This window comes from Procambarus clarkii, chromosome 38 (assembly GCF_040958095.1).
Source record: "Procambarus clarkii isolate CNS0578487 chromosome 38, FALCON_Pclarkii_2.0, whole genome shotgun sequence".
NCBI classification, from domain to species: Eukaryota; Metazoa; Arthropoda; class Malacostraca; order Decapoda; family Cambaridae; genus Procambarus; species Procambarus clarkii.
Window position 1 is genome coordinate 20,464,242 of NC_091187.1, and position 25,255 is coordinate 20,489,496.

At 36.7% G+C, this 25,255-nt stretch overlaps 1 protein-coding gene across 2 annotated transcripts; it reads right to left on the reverse strand.

Annotated features, from left to right (window-relative positions):
• Positions 1–254: 254 nt before the first annotated feature.
• Polr1H (RNA polymerase I subunit RpI12) lies at positions 255–23,151 on the reverse strand. Of its 2 annotated transcripts, none has more exons than XM_045764738.2 (4): positions 22,915–23,151; positions 5,412–5,549; positions 3,810–4,035; positions 255–333 (listed from the first exon to the last, which is right to left on the reverse strand). In XM_045764738.2, the coding sequence occupies exons 2-4, from the start codon at positions 5,545–5,547 to the stop codon at positions 309–311; spliced, it is 387 nt and encodes a 128-aa protein (XP_045620694.1). In that variant the 5' UTR covers positions 5,548–5,549; positions 22,915–23,151; the 3' UTR covers positions 255–308. The 2 variants fall into 2 exon arrangements, with proteins under 2 accessions (XP_045620694.1, XP_045620692.1); XM_045764736.2 differs by lacking the exon at positions 22,915–23,151 and adding an exon at positions 7,092–7,247.
• Between the last annotated feature and the right edge of the window lie 2,104 nt (positions 23,152–25,255).

Below are 25,255 nucleotides of genomic sequence, written 5' to 3' on the forward strand. Positions count from 1 at the left end.
ATATTCAAATGTTGATACTAATTATTCATCTATCACTAGTAATTCCACTCCTATCTGCATTGTCCACCTGGTGAAAAGCACAAGTAGATCTAAGTTTATATTGTGTAACCACCTTTCCAGTAATAATGTTAAGCTATACTGCCTCAACTATAATAGCCAATAGATACTACAGTATTCACATTCTTGTATATTAAATCTACTTTTATCTACACATGAAGAAAAGTGGCAAATCATGACATAATTAAACACATACAATACTAACAGGATTTTATTGTTTCAAAAAAATTTGTAACACTCGACTCCAGATATTATGAATTTTCCACTTCTCTGTGCCTGAAAGAAAAATCAAACTATCAGTTTTAAAAATTTGAGAAAAAAATATTAACATGTAAAAAAAAAAAAAAAGTTGAATGTAATGAAATGCCAATTTCTGGGAGAGACGTGGCTCCCTGAAGCTTAATGCAGAGATGGTTACAATCTACTGGGTCACATCAGCCGTACATGCTCAAAAGCCGAAGAGCGACAAAACCTCATGCTGCCACCAAGAAGAAAAATGCAGGTAAGAAGCCACCCTCTCGCCATACACGTAAAAAATTTCAGTTGAACATAGTTGAGAATGTTGAATCGGCAAAGTCAGTCACGGAAATGACCTGATAAGCGGTGAAGCTTTGGGGGGGGGGGTTCAGACAGACACTGAAACCCAGGCCAAACGAGCCAGAAAGATCACTCACCCCTGGTAGAAGGCCAATCTAGCCAACACATGGAGCAACATCTGGAGGGGGGGTCCTGTATCCTGGACCAGGGTACAGGACCGCCCATCTCGACTAATCCAGCCTAAAAGCATCCCCCGAGAAGGCCTCATGATCGGGGGAGCCACGTACAAAGGATCTCTACTGACAGTGGTGTACATCAAGGCACCTGTTGCTCAAAGGCCAGAGGAAAGGGGCAGCATCAACACTACATTCTATGGAACTGGGACAGTATCGGCAAGAACACTGGATAATCTCAGGAGATGAGCTGCTTGAAGCATCTAGCTACAAAGAGACTGACAGAAATGAACACCCAATTTAGATAATGAAACACGGGAATCCCAATCCCAAGTACATGCCACACTGCTGCAAACTCCCAAACCATACTGTGCCCAATGAAAGGGAGGAGACCAATGACCCTGGCCAGCTTGGCGAGTGTCGGTAAAGTATGTATACTTGGTGAGCATCTCGGTTTGAAGGGGCCACATTCTGGTTCTGGATCCCAGTTGATGCTCATAGGTCGTTAGAGGCCTGAATTTCTTAAAGAAGCCACTTAATTTGTTTTACCAAATGTTTCAGATTTTTTTTTTTTCAGTTTTGGAGATCTCTGATCCCTAAGTACCCCTTGCCATCTAGTAGAGAGCCAGATTCTACTTCTGGTTATTTGTGAATTTGAGTTTCATGGGCCTGCTGCGAATCCTAAGACTTTGCTATACCAGTGCATAGACTACATGAAGTTATGTATGGGACCCTCCCAGAAACTGATAGATAATAAAGTGCTAAATGGTCTTTCTATGGGCTACAGAAAATAGTAGTGTGTTTAACGATGTAACACTGTAAAAGTGTTTGGTTTAGTTTAAAATATATATAGAATATGAGTCAGAGACAGGAATTGGGAAAGGCGCCAGGTTGTCGGCCTGAGATCTCACACCTCAAAGCGTTAATGACCTCAAGTGACCTGAGGTCAGATCATGAGAATTTCACCTTGCTTCCGCTAAGCTTATAATTGTAGCCTGTTAGCCTTCAAACATGCCGACGTTCAAGGAGTGGCTTGGTAGAAAGCCGGAGGCTATCTACTTGTGGGCGGAGTTAGCTACTAGGTTCCCCAATAAATACTCTGAGAACTATCGATTCGAGAGGATTGAGCATTAAGAGCAATAGGAGACCAGCCAGCAGAGCAGAGAAGACGTCCCTAGCAGGGAGGCTGTCGGCCAGCAGGGGCGAGACAGTCTCTGTCAAGCTACAGACCCCCCCCTCTCTATTCAACTTAAACTCAGTCCTCGGTGAGTGAACATTAAAGTGACTTGTCGTGTTTTACAAGTGTTGTGTGAAGATCAGGGGCAGTCAATTGTAGTGTTCTCAGATTCTTGGAGGATGACTCACTTTGAATATTAATCTTTAACATTTTAATTGGATTGCTTAAGTTATGATACTTATCATGAAAAATATAATTGTTGAATTTATTATTTAAATAGACTTTATTTTGTTCCCTAGAGATTTTGAGTTGAGGTGAGAAAGCCTCTGTGGTTACTGGTTTCATGGTTTAGAATGAGTACATGATAAAGATGGGACCATACTAATAATGATCTCTTGATAACATCTTTGAGGAATTTTGTGATACAGACAAGTTCCATTCCTTGTCTTGTATGTAATGATCATGAATGGATGGTGGCAGCATTTCGTCTTCTACTATCTACTCTTCTACTTCTACTATCTACTCTTCTACTTCTACCTATCTACACCTCTCCCTCCACCCCTCTCTGAACTCTCACTTTCAACTAATGACCCTCCTCGCTCCTCCCACCTCCCTACCTCTCACCCCAAACCCTCACTAATTACTTCACTATTCATTTCTTTCCTCTCGTTTTCTCTTATATGTTTGTGGCAATGATTATGTATTCTAGAGTTCTCTCTGGAGTTTCGGGTAACTGATCAAGTGACGGCGCCTTGTAGTCGTGGCACCTAGGTAGTCAAATACCTAGGTTAGAAGGTGTTGAACGAGAGAGGTTGCCTTAGGAACTCTGGAGGTGCTCTAGAATAGTTAGCTAACTGGGGACGGGATAACGGACTAGAGAGAGCTGTTTCCCTCGGCCTCGTTAGTTAACTGGGGGGTGGAATAATGGACAAGATAGAGCTATTTCCCCCCACCCCCCGTTACAACGAAAATAAGTTCCCGCTTATGCGCTACGGAAACCATGTACAAAACTCGGTCAAATCATAACACAGAACGAAAAGGCAATGTAAGGGATTTGGGTGTACTCGTGTCAGAAGACCTTGCCTTTAAAGAACACAATAAAGTAGCCGTCACAACTGCAAGAAAAATGACAGGTTGGATAACAAAAACTTTTCACACTAGAGATGCTATACCGATGATGATACTTTTCAAAAACGCTCCTGCTCTCTAGAGTGGAGTACTGCTTCACAATGATGGCCCTTTTCAAAGCTGGAGAAATTACTGACCTGGAGAGCATATAGAGATCCTTTACTGCTAGAATCCACTTGGTAAAACATCTAAACTACCGGACCAACTAAAGAGCCTAAATCTGTATTCCCTCGAGCGCAGGCGGGAGAGATACATAATAATTTACAAGTGGAAAATAGTAGAGGGGCTGGTCCCAAACCTGCACACAGAAATAACATCACATGAGACCAGAAGGCATGGCAGGATGTGCAGAATACCCTCATTGACAAGCAGAGGTGCAAGAGGTACTCTAAGAGTGAACTCTATCAACATCAGAGGCCCGAGACTGTTCAACACGCTTCCACTATGCATAAGGGGCATAACTGGCCGACCCCTCACAGTGTTCAAGAGAGAACTGGATAAGCACCTACAAATGATACCTGACCAACCAGGCTGTGATTCGTACGTCAGGCTGCGAGCAGCCACGTCCAATAGCCTGGTTGACCAGTTCAGCAACTAGGCCGCGGGGACACTAAGCCCTAAAAGCACTGTAAGGTAACCTCAAGGTATGTTGCAAACTCGGGTAGATCATAGATTATTAAATCTCTAACCCTGTGGCAAAAATAGCACCATAAAGGAAACTTAGAATTTTAACTTACTTGCACTTTGGACAGATATAGAATATGGTTTGACCTTCATCTGCTGATCTTAGCTGCATGGTGGTGTATGACATGCCAATGTTTCCACACTTGCTACACTCTCGGTCATTATCCATCTGTCCAAACTCACTATCATCAGCCTTCACCTTCTTCTTCTTCACAGCTGCAGTGAGAGCTCCTCTTGGAGTGAACTCCACATTATAAGATGTTACGCGCCCAATTAATGCTGAGAAAAAAATTTCATCAGGTAAACTGGGATAATAATAGTAAGACATCTGGGTGTAACATCAGGGAGGATGAACATGCTTACAACATCTGTCTCTTGCACTCACCACTACCCAGGCCACCTACGTGCTAGGGTTACTACTCTCACCACTATCCAAATTGCATTAACTGGTGATCAATGCAATTTGGTCACCAAACACCAACTTGTAAGTAATTTTATGTGGTATTTAAGAGATACTGAACAAGAACTAGCACTCCAATATAATATCACACATACATAACTGTGTGTATGTATATAAATTATATATATATACAGTACTTAGTGGGTTTATATACAGTATATTAGTGGGTTCAATACTATATGTAATTTAGTAATAGCAATGCTGCATTATTGATCCAAATACATTAAAAGGAATTACCCTACTGTACTTATATAATACAGCAAACTTCTGATTTTACAAGACACGATATTACACCAACTACACTAACAAATTAACCTGTCCACACTAACATAGTGCAGTACAGATTAAAAATTGAAACCATGTTTTGGTTTAACATGGTCAACTCTTGGTTTCCCACTTCATCATCAATCATTGATTCCGTGTTATAATTGTTTTAATAATTATTGACTTTACAGGGGGGGGGGGTTCCTCAACTTACCAATGTACCTCATTCCTGGGAACCACTGGTTCACAAAACTATATTTCTTACAGGAATAAGGATATAAATGGAAGCTAGGCTCCCCGACACTAAAATCAACCACTGAATGTAATGAAATGCTTTCTATTTGGGAGGGACTCTCAGTACCTCCCCGAAGTTAATCACAGCAGCACCTCAGTAGAGGAAGCCAATATTTCAAGAGGAAAAATCAATGCCTGGTCACAGACCGAGCCACAAGGGACATTGATCCTCAGAGTTATCAACATACATTCAACAGGTTGCCTTTGATGGCAAGCATGGTCTGCGCCAGAAATGACATGGTGACACGCATGTACTATGACATGGCTGCCGTCTCGCGGCACACGTCTTATGAACCAGTGGTTCGGCCCAGTTAAGTCATTAACAAATGTGATCCATGCAGTTGTTGCTTCTGGTGCTTACTGCTGTGGTCATAGAAACCAGACTCCCGTTCCATCTACAGTGTGGACCAGATTCTGGTACTGGTTACCAGCAGGCAATCATGAATTGATAGAGCCTGGAGTTATACTGAGGGTTTCACAAGGGGGCCCCTCCCACAAAATTACATGCATAACGATAATCTTGAGTGGCCTCCCTTTTGTGCAATAAGATGCAACATACTGGATACAGATAGCAAGATAAAAGGGAAAAATCCTTGCAAATGGTGTACTGTATATAATAAGAGGTTAAAGTACTTACAATCAATAAATATGCTGAATGTACACACTGCACATTCTACAGTTTCCCCAAATTTTGGAAGAATAAGGATAGCGCCACATGAAGGACAGAAGTCTGGCTCTGCTTCAAAAAGTTGCTGTAATCTGTTTTCTTCCATATCTGGAAATAAGTTTCATCACAATAATCTTAACAATTATTTTTATTACTCTTCATAAACTTATAAATCACTAAATAGCCATAAAACAGTATTTCTGTAAAAGGAAGCAAACAATGGCAATACTAGTACTTGCGCAATAAAAAGGCCTTTTCTCTTTTTAAATGCTGACTTTAGGTAACATGTTTGTTAGTTTATGTTAGGTTTGCTTTGCAAGGTGCCTGAACAAAAATAAAAATTACATCTTTATATTTACAGCATTTAAAAAACAACAGATCAAATAAAATAATTAATAATTTTAGATTAAGTTAGCTGATCCCTACTCTATGACCAGGAAGATTTGAATGATGTAAACCTGTGTGCAAAATAGCATCAAGAGCTCTTCAGAGAAAATAACAACCAGAGAACACTATGTCCATCTAAACACCTGTGGTTGTGGAATGAATTATTTGAGATACATTGTTGCCTGGAGCGCATTTTCTGGCATATCGGCCTCCTGTTCACAGTGATTGAATCATAACAAATTTAATAGGGGATATTAACTAGTAGAATGAATGTTTATAACAATATGTAGCACAAAAAGCCACAAAAGATTTAAAAAATCAAATAAAATGTGTCAGGAAATTAAATAAATTTCTTTGGACGGTGGTTTTGTTATATAGATGCTGATCATTATTTGTTGGTATGCGATTGTTGCTTAAATGCTCAGATGAATATATTGAATCATTTTATGTTTTACTGTATATACCACCAAATAGACAACTACAACCTACACCTAAGAAAAACTGTACAATATAGTTTCAAATACTGTATTGTCATCAAAGCATGTATTTTTGAAGCATATTTAATTACCCCAATGGAACAAAACTTACAATAAAAATTCCCCACATGATACATGAATGCATAAATATCATTAGAAAATTCTGTTTATCTCATTAAGTTTTGTCAGCCTATTGTATTGTACTGCAGTGTACACAATAAAAAGCACGGACCATATGAAGAAATGCAGTGCTTTCTCAGAAATAAGCTAAGAAATGTACAGTACAAATGATCTTTCTTCACCTAAGGAATTTGAATGCACTCATGGATCAACAGTACCTGAACATAGTTTAAAATAATGCCCTGATATCATAATTCTGTGTATGTTATTCGAGAGCACAATGCAATACATGGACCAGAATCTACAGTGAAAGGTGCAAACACATTCCTCCAGTTAAAGTTTCATTAAGCAGAAGAGTCAATAAATAACCGGACCAGTGAGCAAAGATGTCTCTAATATTAGTCACAGAAATAATGGGATTTTATGATAAACCTGCGAGATGTGGATATTAGATGAAATTACAGCTAACTCTTGATCTTTGCTCTGTAATTCCTCACATAGAACGGAAAGACTGTATTACGCTCAGTTAGGCTAAGTTGAGTAAAATAGGTAGGTTTTAACATTATTGGTGACATAATATAAATAAATGTTTATTCAGGTAAGGTACATACATACAAGAGATTTTACAAAACATACCTAAGCTTAGTAAGATTATACTGTCACATACCTTATGCTTTTGTTTTAGCGGTAAGATACCTATCTCATTCACTTGTACTACTTTATCGTCTTGAAGATATTTGCAATATTTCTCCGCGTGCAGCGTGTACGGCTCGGGCGGCCGTCGTCTTGTTGTTATGATCACTTGCGGCGCTGGGAAACAACTCCGTTTTCTTTGGTATATTATTTATTTGTACAAGAATATATTATTTAATGTATTTTAATTGTACAGGTATATATTATTTAATGTATTTTAATTGTACAGGTATATATTATTTCATTTATTATATTGGTACAGGTATCCAGTATTTATTTCATTTATTTTAATTGTACAGGTAAATATTATTTCATTCATTATATTAATACAGGTACATATGATTTCATGAATTTATATACAATACAATACAATACAATACAATTTTATTTAGGTAAGGTACATACATACAATAAATTTATACAAGGATTGGTTGACTTATAGGTAGAGCTAGTACATACAATGCCTAAAGCCACTATTACGCAAAGCGTTTCGGGCATTTGAATTGTGATTTGTGTTTTCTCAAAAAATTATTAAGGAAAATGAGTTCAAAAACATGTAATAATAATTATAATGAGCTAAATAAAAAATGGGTAATAAAAATAAAGCCATTTTTTATACTTTTTATTTAGAGATTATTTCGAAAGATACTTATATGGGTATATATATGGTACTTATAACGGCATATGTATGTACTAATAATGTCATATGTATGGTAATTATAATGGCATATGTATGGTACTTATAATGCCATATGTATGGGACTTATGACATGTGAATGGTACTTATAATAGTATATGTATGGTACTTATAATGATATATGTATGGTACTTATAAAGGCATATGTATGGTATTCATAAGGCATATGTATGGAACTTTTAATAGCATACGTATGTACTTATAATAGTATATGTATGATACTTATAATGATATATGTAAGGTATTTATAAAGGCATATGTATGTACTTATAATGGCATATGTATGGCATTTATAATAATAATAATAATAATAATAATAATTTTTATTTAGGTAAAGGTACATACATAAAGAGATCTTACAAAGTTTGTTGGCTTTATAGATAGAGCTAGTACATACAATGCCTAAAGCCACTATTACGCAAAGCGTTTCGGGCAGCTGCAGTACAATGATGACATATGCATGGTACTTTTAACTACATATGTATCGTACTTATAAAGACATGTATGGTACTTACAATGACATATGTATGGTACTTATAATGGCATATGTATGGTACTTATAAAGACATATGTATGGTACTTATAATGGCATTCGTATGGTACTAATAATGGCATATGTATGGTACTTATAAAGACAAGTATGGTACGAATATGGGTATATGTATGGTACTTATAATGACATATGTATGGTACTTATAATGGCATATGTATGGTACTTATAAAGGCATATGTACGGCACTTATAATGGCATATAAATGGTACTTATAAAGGCATATGTATGGTACTTATAATGGCATTTGCATGATACTTATATAGGCATATGTGTGGTACTTATAAAGGCATATGTAAAGTACTTATAATGTCATGTATGGCACTTGTAATGACATAAGTGTGGTACTTATAATGACATACATATGGTACTTATAACATCATATGTATGGTAGTTATAAAGGCATAGGTATGGTACTTACAATCAATATGTATGATACGTATAAGGTCATATGTATGGTACTTATAAGGTCATATGTATGGTACTTATAATGACATATGTATGGTACTTATAAGGTCATATGTATGGTACTTATAATGGCATATGTATGGTACTTATAAGGTCATATGTATGATACGTATAAGGTCATATGTATGGTACTTATAAGGGCATATGTATGGTACTTATAATGGCATATGTATGGTACTTATAAGGTCATATGTATGGTACTTATAAGGTTATATATATGGTATTTATATGCACATATATATATATGGTACTTACATCGTTATATGTAAGGTACATATAACTTTGGTCATATGTATGGTAACCTCTTAACGTTTCCCAACGTCAAGAAAACGGTGACTTTAATGTGCCCTCTCCTAATCTACCAGATGACGTAAAACAGAAAACGGGACAGTACGTCACTTTCGCCAGCCGCTTCCATTTTCTGCCAAACAGCCCAGTCGACGGGGAAGAATCCCAGCCTGGGCGAAATCTTCATTTTTCTCAAAACTCAAAATCAAAACCAGCCATAGAATCGTTTTGAAAATGTTACCATTGTGTTTACCGCAATAATTTATATTTCTTTCTTATAAGTCTTTCTTTACTAATTTTCAATATTAAGGCTTTAACAGCCATATTTACTGAGATACAGCCAACTCAAATATCAAACTTATCATCGTGTTTTCTCAACATATTACTAAGGAAAATGAGTTGAAAGACATGTAATTATAACTATATTGAGCTAAATAAAAAATGGGTACTAAAAATAAAGTAATTTTAATATTCTTTATTTACTTAGACATTATTTCAAATGGTACTTTTATGGGCACATGTTTGGTTTCTTATAAAGGCATACGTATGGTACTTAAAAATACATATTTACAGTATTTATAAAGACATGAATGGTATTTATAAGTGCATATGTATGGTACTTATAAAAGCTTATGTATGGTATTAATAAAGGCATACTTTGGTACTTATAAAGACATATGTAAGGTACTTATAAAGGCATATGTATGGTACTTATAATGGCATATGAACGGTACTTATAATGGCATATATATATGGTACTTATAAAGGCATATGTTTGCTAATTATAAATATATATTATAGTACTTATAAAGGCATATGTATGGTACTTATAATAGTATATGTATGATACTTATAATGGCTTATTTATGGTACTTATAATGCCAATATGTATTATACTTATAAAGGCATATGTATAGTACTTATTATTGCATAAGTATGGTACTTATAATAGCATATGTATGATACTTATAATGGCATACATATGGTACTTATAATAGCAGTTACATGATACTTATAATGACATATATAATGATATACATATGCCTTTATAATTACCATATATACGTCATTATAAGTACCATACGTATGCCTTTATAAGTTACACACATATGCCATTATAAGTACCATACTTATGCAATAATAAGTACTATACATATGCTAGTATAAGTACCATACATATGCAGTGTAAGTACATACATATACCATACAGTACATATATAAGTACCATACATATGTATAAGTACTATAATATGCCTTTATAAGTATCATACATATGACATTATTAGTAACATACATATGCCTAAATAAGTATCATACATATAACCTTATAAGTTCCATACATATGGCATTATAAGTACCATACATGTCATTATAAGTATCATACATATACTATTATAAGTACCATACATATGCCTTTATAAATACCATAAATATGCCATTATAAGTACCACACATGTCTTTATAAGTACCATACATTTGACCTTATAAGTATCATACAAATGACCTTATATGTACCATACATATTGATTATAAGTACCATACATATGCTTTTATAAGTACCATAGGTATGCCTTTTTAAGTACCATACATATACCTTTATAATTACCATACATATGCCTTTATAAGTACCATGCATATGCCGTTATAAGTAACATACATATGTCATTATAAGTACCATACATATGCCATTATAAGTACCATACGTATGCATTATAAGTACCATACATATGTCTTTATAAGTTTCACACATGCCATTATAAGTACCATACGTATGCAATTATAAGTACTATATATATGCATTTATAAATACATTACATATGCCGTTAAAAGTACCATACATATGCCATTATAAGTACCATACATATGACATTATAAGTACCATATATATACCCATATAAATATCATTCGAAATAATCTCTAAATAAAGATTATTAAAATGACTTTATTTTTAATACCCATATTTTATTTAGCTCATTATAATTATTACTACATGTTTTTCAACTCATTTTCCTTAGTAATATGTTGAGAAAACACGATGATAAGTTTGATATTTGAGTTGGCTGTATCTTAGTAAATATGGCTGTTAAAGCCTTAATATTGAAAATTAGCAAAGAAAGACTTAACAGAAAGAAATATAAATTATTGCGGTAAACACAATGGTAACATTTTCAAAACGATTCTATGGCTGGTTTTGATTTTGAGTTTTGAGAAAAATGAAGATTTCGCCCGGGCTGGGATTCTTCCCCGTCGACTGGGCTGTTTGGCAGAAAATGGAAGCGGCTGGCGAAAGTGACGTACTGTCCCGTTTTCTGTTTTACGTCCTATGGTAGGTTAGGAGAGGGCACATTAAAGTCACCGTTTTCTTGACGTTGGGAAACGTTAAGAGGTTACCATACACATGACCTTATAAGTACCTTACATATGACCTTATATGTACCATACATATGACCTTATAAGTACAATACATATGACCTTATAAGTACCATATAAATGTCCTTATAAGTACCATACATATGACCTTATAAGTTCCATACATATTGATTATAAGTTCCATACTTAAGCCTTTATAAATACCATACGTATGCCATTGTAAGAACCATACATATGCCATTATAAGTACCATACATATGCCTTTGTAAGTACCATACATATGGCTTTATAAGTACCATACATGTCATCAAGTATCATACAATTGCTATTATAAGTACCATATGTATGCCAATATAAGTACCATACATGTCATTATAAGTACCATATATATACCTTTATAAGTTCTACACATATGCCATTATAAGTACAATACATATGCCTTTATAGGTACCATACATATGCCGTTATAAGTACCATACTCAAGTCATTATACGTACCATACATATGCCGTTATAAGTACCATACTCAAGTCATTATACGTACCATATATATATGCCTTTATAAGTTTTACACAAATGCCATTATTAGTACCATACATATGACATTATAAGTACCATACATATTTCTTTATAAGTACCATACAAATGCCACTATAAGTACCATACATATGTCATTATAAGTACCATACATATGCCCTTATTCGTACCATACTTGTCTTTATAAGTAAAATACATATGTCATTATAAGTATCATACATATGCCATTATAAGTACCATAAATATGCAATTATAAGTACCATACATATATTATTATGAGTACCATACATATGCCTTTATAAGTTCCATGCATAGGTCATTTTAAGTATCATACATATCCCGTTATAAGTACCATACATATACTATTATTAGTACCATACATACCATACATATACTATTATAAGTACCATACATATGCCTTTATAAGTTCCATGCATAGGTCATTTTAAGTAACATACATATCCCGTTATAAGTACCATACATATGCCATTGTAAGTACAATACATGTCATAAGTATCATACATATGCCATTATAAGTACCATACATATGCCATTATAAGTACCATACATATGTCATTATAAGTACCATACATATGCCATTATAAGTACCATACATATGACATTATAAGTACCATACATGTGCCATTATAAGTATCATACATATGCCATTATAAGTAACATACATATGCCCATATAATTACTATTCGAAATAATTTCTAAGTAAATGATGAATATAGAAATGACTTTATTTTTATTACCCATTTTATATTTAACTCATTATAGTTATTACTACATGTTTTTCAACTCATTTTCCTTAGTAATATGTTGAGAAAACACGATGATAAGTTTGATATTTGAGTTGGCTGTATCTCAGTAAATATGGCTGTTAAAGCCTTGATATTGAAAATTAGTAAAGAAAGACTTAATAGAAAGAAATATAAATTATTGCGGTAAACACAATGGAAACATTTTCAAAACGATTCTATGGCTGGTTTTGATTTTGAGTTTTGAGAAAAATGAAGATTCCGCCCGGGCTGGGATTCTTCCCCGTCGACTGGGCTGTTTGGCAGAAAATGGAAGCGGCTGGCGAAAGTGACGTACTGTCCCGTTTTCTGTTTTACGTCATCTGGTAGGTTAGGAGAGGGCACATTAAAGTCACCGTTTTCTTGACGTTGGGATACGTTAAGAGCTTACCATACATATGACCTTATATGTACCTTACATATGACCTTATAAGTACCATACATATGACCTTATATGTACCATACATATGACCTTATATGTACCTTACATATGATCTTATATGTACAATACATATGACCTTATAAGTACCATACATATGCCCATTTAAGTACCATACATATGACCTTATTAATACCATATATATGCCCTTATAAGTACCATTCATATGCCCTTATAAGTACCATACATATGCCCACATAAGTGCCATACATATGCCCACATAAGTGCCATACATATGCCCACATAAGTACCATACATATGCCCTTCTGAGTAACATACACATGCCAATTTAAGTACCATACATATGCCCTTATCAGTGTCATTCATATGGCCACATGTCATACATATGCCCTTCTGAGTAACATACATATGCCCTTATAAGTACCATACATATGACCATATAAGTAACATACATATACTCTTATTAGTACCATACATATGACCTTATAAGTACCATATATTTGCCCGTTTAAGTACCATACATATCTTGAGATGATTTCGGGACTTTAGTGTCCCCGCGGCCCGGTCCTCGACCAGGCCTCCACCCCCAGGAAGCAGCCCGTGACAGCTGACTAACACCCAGGTACCTATTTTACTGCTAGGTAACAGGGGCATAGGGTGAAAGAAACTCTGCCCATTGTTTCTCACCGGCGCCCGGGATCGGCCCCGGGACCACAGGATCACAAATCCAGCGTGCTGTCCGCTCGGCTCATATGACCTTATAAGTACCATACATATACCCATATGAGTACCATACAAATGCCCATATAATTGCCATATATATGCCATTATAAGTACCATACATATGACCATATAAGTACCATACATATGCCCTTATAAGTACCACACATATGACCTTCTAAGTATCATATATATGACCATATAAGTACTATACATATGACCTTATAAGTACCATACATATGACCTTATAAGTACCATACATATGACCATATAAGTACTATACATATGACCATATTATTACCATACATATGACCTTATAAGTACCATACGTATGACCATATAAGTACCATACATATGACCTTATTAGTACCATACATATGACATTATAAGTACAATACATATGACCTTTTAAGTACCATACATATGACCCATACAGGTACCATACATATGACCATATAAGCCCCATATAATTATCATGCATAGTAATCTCTAAGTATATGAGGAATATAGAAATTATGTTATTTTTGTAATTCATTTATTATTCAGCTCATTATAATTATTATTACATGTTTTTCAACTCATTTTCCTTAGTAATATGTTGAGAAAACACGATGATAAGTTTGATATTTGAGTTGGCTGTATCTCAGTAAATATGGCTGTTAAAGCCTTAATATTGAAAATTAGCAAAGAAAAAAATATAAATAATATAAATGTGAATTGCTGCTTTATATTACTTGATTTTATTTATTAATTAGTATATTATTTATATAAAAATACAAAATGATGGTGATATTTTTAAAAAGATTGTATGGCTGGTTTATATTTTTTTTCATGAAAAATGTTTTTAATTTTTTTCATGAAAAATGTTGATTTTTGCCATGGGCGAAATCAGGTCTGCCGGGATGTTGAGGGGTCGTAGTATCCTGCAAGATTGATCAAAATAGGTTTTAGGTAATATTTTATTTTATTTATTTATATACAAGAAGCTACATTGGGTTAGAGAGAATACATAGCATAGTATTTACAATCTTGTAAAGCCACTAATACGCGCAGCGTTATACATACATTGAATAATATTATATAAATAGGGTGCTTATATATGAACTTATGTGTGAATAATTAATGCCTGCAGACCAAGATATTTTGTTAATGACCATTTCTACACAGTTGCATTGAAGGGATTTTAAGTAATTGTATGTTGTGGTTATTCAATTGATTGATGAAGATTTAGCCACCCAAGAGTTGGCACGGGCATGAATAGCCCGTAAAGTGGTGATTCACTTATCATATAATACTGTATATGTAATATAGTTTATACATATACATATAGTTGATATAATCGGACCACACCTCACCTCACTATCCACTAATAGGTTAGGTTAGTGTTAACTGTAATTAGGTAACAAATATGAATTTGTCATTAGTGAACTAAGTAGAATTAACAAACTCATCTCATTATATCCACATAAGTTAAAGAGAGTTTTGGAGAGAGCGTATAATTTATTGACACAATACACTTGCTACTGAAGATTCAGAGGTATGCCACCAGACTAGTTCCAGAGCTGAGAGGTATGAGCTACGAGGAAAGGCTACGGAAATTAAACCTGACATTCCTGGAAGACAGAAAAGTTATAATGATCATGAAAAGTTATAATGAGACATGATCATCACCTACAAAACTCTCCTCTAGAGGAATTGATAGGGTGGGAAAAGATAAACATTTTAGCATGGGTGGAACACGGACATGGCGGTGTCAAACCCAAATGAGCCACAGAGACACTAGAAATAATTTTTTCAGTGTCAGGGTAGTTAATATAATTATTAACAAATGGAATGCATTAGGCAGTGATGTGGCGGAGGCTGACTCCATACACAGTTTCAAATGTAGATATGATAGAGCCCAGTAGGCTCAGGAACCTGTACATCAGTTGATTGACAATTTAGAGGCGGGAACAAAGAGCCGAATCTCAACCCCCGCAAGCACAGCTTGGTGAGTTCATGCACACACTCACGTACAGACTCTTTATGTACACACACTCGCTTATTGATGCAATTATTTATAGATCCACTTTTCTATATACAGTATATCCCAACCAACACTGTTGGGACGTGCGGCTTGGGACGTAAACTATTTTACACTGTTGTTGATAATAATAATATTATTTATTATTAAGTAGTAGTAGTATCTTCTCACAGACATAGTAACAAGAAAGTCAAGAAAGATACGAGGACTGGCCCCAGGGAAACAGCCTCATTAGACGTTGAGATGTAAGTCTGGTCGTAATCACACACTCAGACCTTGACAAAGCACTCAGGAGATTGTGAAAGACTTGCTGTAAATTCCTTACATAAATTTCATAAATACATAAAGAATGTGTCTTTATCCTATATCATTATTATTATTAATTGAATTGCAATTATAAGTAAAATTGAAATTATTTATGTTTACACATTTATAGTTGGGTTAGTATATACAATTTTACACTAAATTATTTTCCCTACGTCAGAGTCCAATAATAACATAACGTGTAATACTTTTAATTCTAAACTATATACTCAACATTTAGATTTAGAAGTTATATTTATCAATACTTTTAAAATCAGTTGTTAAATTAAGAATTAGAAACAATTTCCGTAACAAGTTATACAAATCATTACAATAATGGATGAACTAAACAGGTATACATCAGTGTAAATCATTGTTTACATATTGGCTTTATAATGAGTAACATTTAGCTGACAAACTGAAAAGGTGAGATTATATATATATTGAAAAATAAAGTGTAGTTTACTATTAGAGGAGTGATAGATATTGCCTCACTTTACGTTACAACAGCACGATAGTGAGAATACAGTTTAAAAGACTATACATACAGTTAAAAAGAATAAACTAATCATTCAGTGAATTTATATAAACAAAATATTACGCCCTCAGTCAACAGGTTCCGAGGCTATCCAGGATCAAAATCACTTCCAACACAGTTCACACAAGATTTGACTTCAATAGGACTCAAAATGGCTAGCTGTCAGTGAGCCATCTCTGTGAGTAGTTCTTAAAAATTCCAAAAGTCCAGCAAGGGGTGTCCATGCTTTCTCCGCTGACCGGTGGTTTTATTCCATCCTTTACACCTGCTGCACCATTATATATATCATTCATTCTTAACTTGTATTTCCTGACACTCAAGTTTATATCTCTGAAGTGGCCAATAACAAGTGAGTGACAGAAAAAAAGGAATTGATTGAGATTGCTGGATGGGTGACTCCCTTCAGACAAAAATATATCTTTCTTTTATGAACTTCAAGTGTGGGAGTGGACATTATGCCTGATATGAAATTACAATGAACGCGAGGATGGACTCCCAAGATTCGTCTTAAACATTTCCTCCATTCACAATTAAGCTTGCCAAGGTCAGCATTTTAATGGTCCCAGAGGTAACATCCATACAGGCTTAGATACTGACAAATGAACAAATCCACAAGGGCCGTGACGAGGGTTCGAACCTACGTCCGAGACCATCCCAGATGCTGCCTTAATGGACTGCGCTACAACATGGTAAATTAACACACATTTCTGTGTTGAGATATTGACCTTTAAATAACTTTACTTTCAACAAGGTATCAAGAAGGCCGAATTCACTCATTTGTTCTGACTTTTAGGTCTCCAATAGCATCAGAAAAATTGACAAGTGGGCCCTTTGAGAAATTAATAGACACCGGATGCTTCTAAGGTTACCTTGAGATGATTTCGGGGGCTTAGCGTCCCAGCGGCCCGGTCAACTCTAAGAATATGTAACAAGAATCTCTCCGCCAAGTCATTTTAATTTGGGATCAATATAATACCCACCGGGAAAGAGAACGGAAAGGTTAAAAGGAGAGAATGGGAGAGGGAGGGAGAGAGGGGTGAGATTTACCTGAATTTACCTGAGGGCCACTAAGACTCTAGTGGCCTCGACGAGAACTTGAAGTCGATGGCTTGTCAAAGGTCCGCCCAGATGTCCTCGTGATTTTTTTCAAGCTGAATTTTAAAGGTCAACAGTTTTGGCATTTACAGCTTCGGCAGGCGGCTTCTCTCTCTCTCGTGTAACTCTCAGTGAATGATAGATCGTGCCTCCATAGTTGGGGATAATGAGAGGTAAATTCACGCAAACTGTTGCATTCCGTTGTATGGAATGTCAGTTAGGTTGGGGAGGGGGGGGGTGTCTTCGTGGGGGGTTGGGGGGGGGGGTGTCTTCGTGGGGGGTGTCTGAGTTAGGATGGGGGGGGGCCTGGAAGGGGGGTAGTGGCGTCCTTGATACAGATGTTGCCAACCACCTCTGGCCGGCTACTGTGTGCAGCCAGCCACGTCCCTCCACACTTCCTCGCACACGTACGCACACTCTCGTATACACACCCTAACACGCGCACACATATTCATACTCACGTACACACAACAACACACACGTACACACAACACACGTAACATACACACAACACACACGTTCACACCACACACACGTACACACAACACACACGTACACGCACGTTCACACCACACACACGTACACGCACGTTCACACCACACACACGTACACGCAACAACACACGTACACACAACAACACACACGTACACACAGCACAAACACATACACACACGTAAGGAGGAGAGACAGGAGGCACCGACCAACATCAACAGTCTGGTTGCCCACATGATGGAGTACCTAGAGAACTTAAACTTTGTAACGAGAGACTGCAATGATTTATAAAGAGAAAGTTATGTCTGACAAAGTCCATCGAGTTCTATGCCAAAAAATCCCTTGCGTTTAGTGGCTGTACAAGAATGTAAGAACTCTCGTATATATAAATAACTTAATAAAAAATGACAAGGTTACTAGATTAAGACAGGACAGAAAGCTTGATAGACTGAATTTTCCTCTTGTTAAAATTGTTTTGACAATGTTCCTTATGAAAGGACCACCAGGGAGTGTTGTGTGGGTATAGCACCACCAGGGAGTGTTGTGTGGGTATAGCACCACCAGGGAGTGTTGTGTGGGTATAGCACCACCAGGGAGTGTTGTGTGGGTATAGCACCACCAGGGAGTGTTGTGTGGGTGTAGCACCACCAGGGAGTGTTGTGTGGGTATAGCACCACCAGGGAGTGTTGTGTGGGTGTAGCACCACCAGGGAGTGTTGTGTGGGTATAGCACCACCAGGGAGTGTTGTGTGGGTGTAGCACCACCAGGGAGTGTTGTGTGGGTATAGCACCACCAGGGAGTGTTGTGTGTGGGTATAGCACCACCAAGGAGTGTTGTGTGGGTATAGCACCACCAGGGAGTGTTGTGTGGGTGTAGAACTAAACTCTCAGTGTATATAATTCATCATACACCGTGGCGCGGTGTCTCATCTGATTGTGTATGTCCCGTGAGGTAGTCGAGTCATGCACACTTCTCGGGACACGTGTAACACTTCCCAGGGCAGCGGACACGGACAGTGTGACACTGACGCGAAATACAGGTCAGTAGCTGAGGTACGGCCGGACGCCTGCAGTCACTGGCAACTCTCACTTGTAGGCAACTCTGCCACATGAGAAATTTATAGAAATCAAGACCTTCGATGTACCTTTCAAAACACGCACTTAAACTTCTACTTTAATAAAACTATATAATATATTTTATAAGACCATTTCATGAGTTGGTACATTACACGCAATGTATGTATTCAGTTAATGTATACAACGCCGCTTACGTATAAACAATTTTGCGGTGTGTTGCAATAATTAGTGACAGCTAGCAGTGGTGCCCATCTACTGAAATGGGACTCATTTACTACAAATCTCGTATTTTGGCTAAGGAAATAATGACCATTTATTTGAAACATTCATTATATCTATATAAACACCAATGACGTGACTTTTAATAATGAGAACGAATAACTGCATGAACGGAAATATTAAACAAAGGACAATCTTGGCACCTGGAACCTGATGTCGTCATCACACTGCAACGTCACTCTTCAGTGTTAGTTCAAACCTGTACCAGCATGACAACTATGACGTCACCGACTTCCTGCAAACACTAAAATAATAATGAACAAATTGTATTATTTCTAAAATAATAATAATTGTATTCATATAATATACATATGAACATATTATAGTGTTTTATTTGAAGGTACAGAGATTGCACATTAAATAAAACTACTAATACGCAAAGCGTTTGGGGTATAGCAAAATTATGTATTTAATTTATTGTTATATTTTTGGGGGTAAACAGTACTAAATAATAAGTAATCTAACATATATAAACTGTTCAAGAAATTTAGCAAACGGCGTAAATTTAATTGAAGAGGCTATAGACTATAATAGAATCTAGCTTTTGGATGAAAGATTTTTACATGTTATTTGTGTATTTCTTAGTTTCCCGTTTAAATTGGTTGAGCAAAATACAGCTTTTAATCCCATTTGGGAGGTCAGTCCACATTTAAGGACTCTTAATTTTCATGACTGTTTATTTAGTTAAGACGCACTCTTGGAATATGAGACATTTGTTTCTCGTGTGGTGGCCATGGGTACTGTTACAACCCTTGACAAAGTGTTTGAGGTCAGGATTAGTATTGCAGTTGAGAGTTCTATAGATACATTGCACACTTAAGAGTGTATGTGTGAAGTGAACATATTTTACATATTCAAGGATTTCAATAAGGATGCCGAGTGCTGCTTGGGACTAGATTGTTGTAATTGCTGATTTATCTTTAGCAGTTATAGGAGTTATAGATCCTCAGGCACAGATCTTGAAAAACATAGATTAATAAATGATTCACAAATGACAATTTTGCTGTCACTCAGCATATGGTTTGTGACGGTGTACCTTGGCTTTAGCAAAACTGTTGATACAGTGTCACATGAAAGACTGATTAAAAATATAAGAGGCCTACTGTATTGAAGGCGGTATCTTAAGTTGGATTAAGGCATGGTTATACAAAAGGAAACGAAGAGTTCGTATAAATGGAGTGCCTCAAGGCTCTGTCCTGGGACCTCTGTTATTCATAATATTTATATAAATAATTTAGATTCAGGATTGAGGAGCAATTAAATATTTGTAAATCTGCCGACGATACAAAAATCGGGAGGGAAACAAAGTCAAGAGAAGAATCACAATCACTTCAAGACGATCTAGATAGAGTTTTGAAATGGTCAAAAGATTAGCAGATACAGTTTAATGCTGACAAATGTAACGTTCTGGAACTAGATCAAGATGATAAAGTTATAGAATATCAGATGGGGCTGAAATTGGCAAGTCTGATTGCGAAAGGGATCTGGGAGTTATGATTAATGAGAATTTAAAAGTAAAATAATTCATGCATAAATGTTCGAGATGAGGCAAATAGGACACTGGGATTCATTTCTAGGAGAGTTAGCAATAAAACACCTGGTGTTATTGTTCATCTATATCATTCTTTTCCTAGGCCCCCATTTAGAGTATACAGCTGGGCGCCATATTATAGAATGGACATAAATTCAGTAGAACGCGTCCAGCGTAGGATGACAAAGTTAATCCCGGAAATTAGAAACCTTCCATATGAAGAGAGATTGAAAAAGCCTGATTTACATTCTCTAGACGGGTGAAGAGTTCGTTGTGGCGTGATTGAAATGTACGAGTAGATGAGTGGACATAACTTTACTGGAGGATCTATAATGTGTGTTCCATGAATTAAAAACCCACGCGATAATATCTACACTTAACTATCGTACGTTTAAAAATATGATAACGCCTTACGTTAAAAAAATTACTTTGACCTGGGCGTTTCTAAAGGCTTAAATGTCGCGAAGTGAGGAACGGGTTCCTCTCTCGGCAGCGAAGCAACCAAAGAACCGGTTATACATCTTACCAAATTCACTTGTTTCTTGTTTTTTTTTTGTTACCCCTCAAGCATTTACTGTGTGTTCTGCTGCTCCCGAGACAAGAAAACACTTGTCGAAAACACACAGACTATCTTCAGGACAGACTTACACGCATACGGCCAGGACAAACTACACACACACACATAAGACACATGTACCACACTCACAAGACACAAACGTCACACGTACCACAAACACACACACGTACCACAAACACACACACGTACCACAAACACACACACACGTACACAATAGAGCCCAGTCGGCTCAGGAATCTGTACACCAGTTGATTGACAGTTGAGAGGCGGGACCAAAGAGCCAAAGCTCAACCCCCGCAAGCACAAATAGGTGAGTACAATCACCACTGTAACGAAACGTTGGACTGCCAGTATCTGACAGAGGACAATAAACATTTTCAACAGTGCCTCGTCATCCGCACCACTGTTTTGAAACAGAGAGAAAACGTTTATCTGACCGCCTCTGTCTTTCTCAGGATGTAAAACGGGGAATTTCAGTTTAAGATTTTGCTCTTTACCCTCCCCTCTCCCGCTGACACGACAGGAAGTACATCTTGCAACACAGACTACACTTGAGTGAGCCTTTCACTCTTCCTCTGAGCGAATAAACCTACTTAAGTCTTACTTGATGCTGTCTCATCGAAAAGCATTCACGACGCTTACCAAAAGCATCCGATCCTATGACAGCGTATTTTGCATAGTACCCAACATAGCCTCCACATAACCAAGCATGTCTAACGCTCCACATAATCCAGATCCAACCTGACTCATCATGGGGAAGTGGCAAAAGCTTGATAAGATCAATCTAATTAACACAGTTTGGGCCATAATCTACTGCATCGAATATATCTATCAGTCGACCCCATCTCTCTGTTGACGTTGAGTCAATCAATAAATACTGTTTGTCAGATTGCTAAATGAGTTTGATGTTATGGTGCAAGTAAGCTCCCAAGAGTTGATGAGATTGCCCAAGATTGATGAGATGTGTCAAGTTACCTCAACCCAAGAGCCAGATGTGGGTGGCGGCGAGAGGCAGGTGTGTAAGAACACACATGTGTCCCCATGTACTGACCTTCCCCAAGGCGCGGGATGGGAGAGTGCGCTGCGACGCGTAGAACAACCCCTAATGTCTAAAGATATATTCCTGGTGACCTTGGTGGTGGTGGAGCACGTGCCTGCAGTCACCACCAGCAGCGCCACCACCACAAGCACTACCACCACACGTACCGCCAACACCTCCACTACCAGCACCACGACTACTAACACTGCCACAACCACCACCACAAGCACTACTACCACCACAGGTACAGCCACCACCACCAGCACCACCACCACCAAACTGGAAATACAAATGAGTCAAAGAAATGTAAGGAAATCCTCGTACGCAGGTGCGAGAGGTCAAGTGGAAATTCCTTCTAAAAGGAATTTTGGAAGCCACCTTCATGCACAACTTTAATGGATTCGACAAAGAACTCATCCGATCAAAAAATTATATTATAAGTCAACATACGGAACCAGGCAAGGCATAAAGAGCTAGTCGCAAGAGCCACCATGAACGACGCGGCGGATAGCACGAACGCCAGCTTAGGTTCGGTCAATAATCCCAGGCACTAGGCTAACCCCACAACATGCGCGTCCCTTATGTATTTATGTGTGTGTGTGTGTGTGTGTGTGTGTGTGTGTGTGATATATATATATATATATATATATATATATATATATATATATATATATATTGTGACGGTAACGCGTTGGTGTTCGGCTGTTTAAGGCTAGGGGTATGGCCTCGTCACATAGTTATAAAAAAAAAATAGAAAAAACTGGAACTTCGTCTGTGGTAAGGTAAGGAGAAGACACACAAAACACAAGTAAACTTTAACAATGAAATTTTAATTACGTTAAATAAATCAAAACATGAAAATAATGCACAAACAAATTCTTATAATAAAATCAATGAATCAAAATAATAAGAATACTTAAATGACACAATGGAAAGTTACGTTAATGCAAAATAACAAGAAGTGCAATAAAAATTAAGTGGGAGGTGCTGGAATATTGGCTTAAAGCCACCACCTCTCTCAGTACACGCTAACGTCTAGCTGGGAGGAGTGCTGGCTACGAAAGCACTGAACATTCTGAGGACTGATGTTGGGGCGACCCCAGACATCAGGTAGTATGGGGGGCGAGTGCAGGTGCAGCCAGACCGGCGACCAATCAGCGGAGCCGTAGCAATCAACGGGTAGTTTGGTGGTTGGAGTTCGAACAGGTGGCTGCTGCATACGTTTTGCTCACCCTGGCAAGCCTTGCTGGTGTTGTTGTCGTTGTTGGACATTTCTTCCATAGTCTTTTTATATAATTTCAACGACGGTTTGTGGAGGGAAGAGCAGGCTCAATCTCTTGAAGGAGATTATCGTCACAATATATATAGTGGCGGTACTTTCCTTAATTCTTATGTTTTTCTTTATGTTATTACTGCGTGTAACATTATAGAGGTCACTCAATTGTTTCAATCGTAGGTTAGACGTTTGTTGTTGTTTAAGATTCAGCTACTGGGAACTAAAAGTTCCAAGTAGCACGGGCTATGGTGAGCCCGTGATGGACTTATCTGGCACAGGAGCGAGGCTGAAACTTGTAGGTTAAGACATATCAATGAGTTTAGGTGGATAAAGAAGCAGCCTCGAATGGGCCTATAGGCACATAAGTGTTGAAATATTCACATAGTGTGGAAATATACAGTGTTGGAATTACATAAAGTATTGAAATTACATAAAGTGTTGAAATTTTATAAAATGTTGAAATTTTATAGTGTTGAAATTACATAAAGTGTTGAAATTTTATAAAATGTTGAAATTTTATAGTGTTGAAATTACATAAAGTGTTGAAATTTTATAAAGTGTTGAAATTAGTATTTTTGGATCATATATCTTAGAACTCTTTATATATATTTCAATATTAATGTGTCTTTAAACACTTTATGGACACTTCAATGAACCTCTCCTCCATCTCTGTCTTAAGTGAAACATAATAATAATAACAGCAATTATACCTAATGGTAATAATGATATAATATTATAATAGGGTAATATATAATAATATTATATTAGTATAATAATAATATTAACTAGTGACATTACTTTCTATGGTGCCACATTGCCGCCAGAATGATAATGATGATAGACAAATAATCTATTACGCAAACTTCTGTATAATATTAATATCTTCCTAGCTGGTGCCGGAAGTATTGCACACAAGTTAGCAATGAATTAGCAAGTCCTATTCAATATAGTTAACTCATTAATAGTGAGGTACCAAGCCCTAAATCAAAGAAGTCGAGATAATAATTTTTTCCATTATAAACCCATTATACGCCCAAGATCGCAATTCCGGAGGTTACACTCAGGCCTACAAGGAGG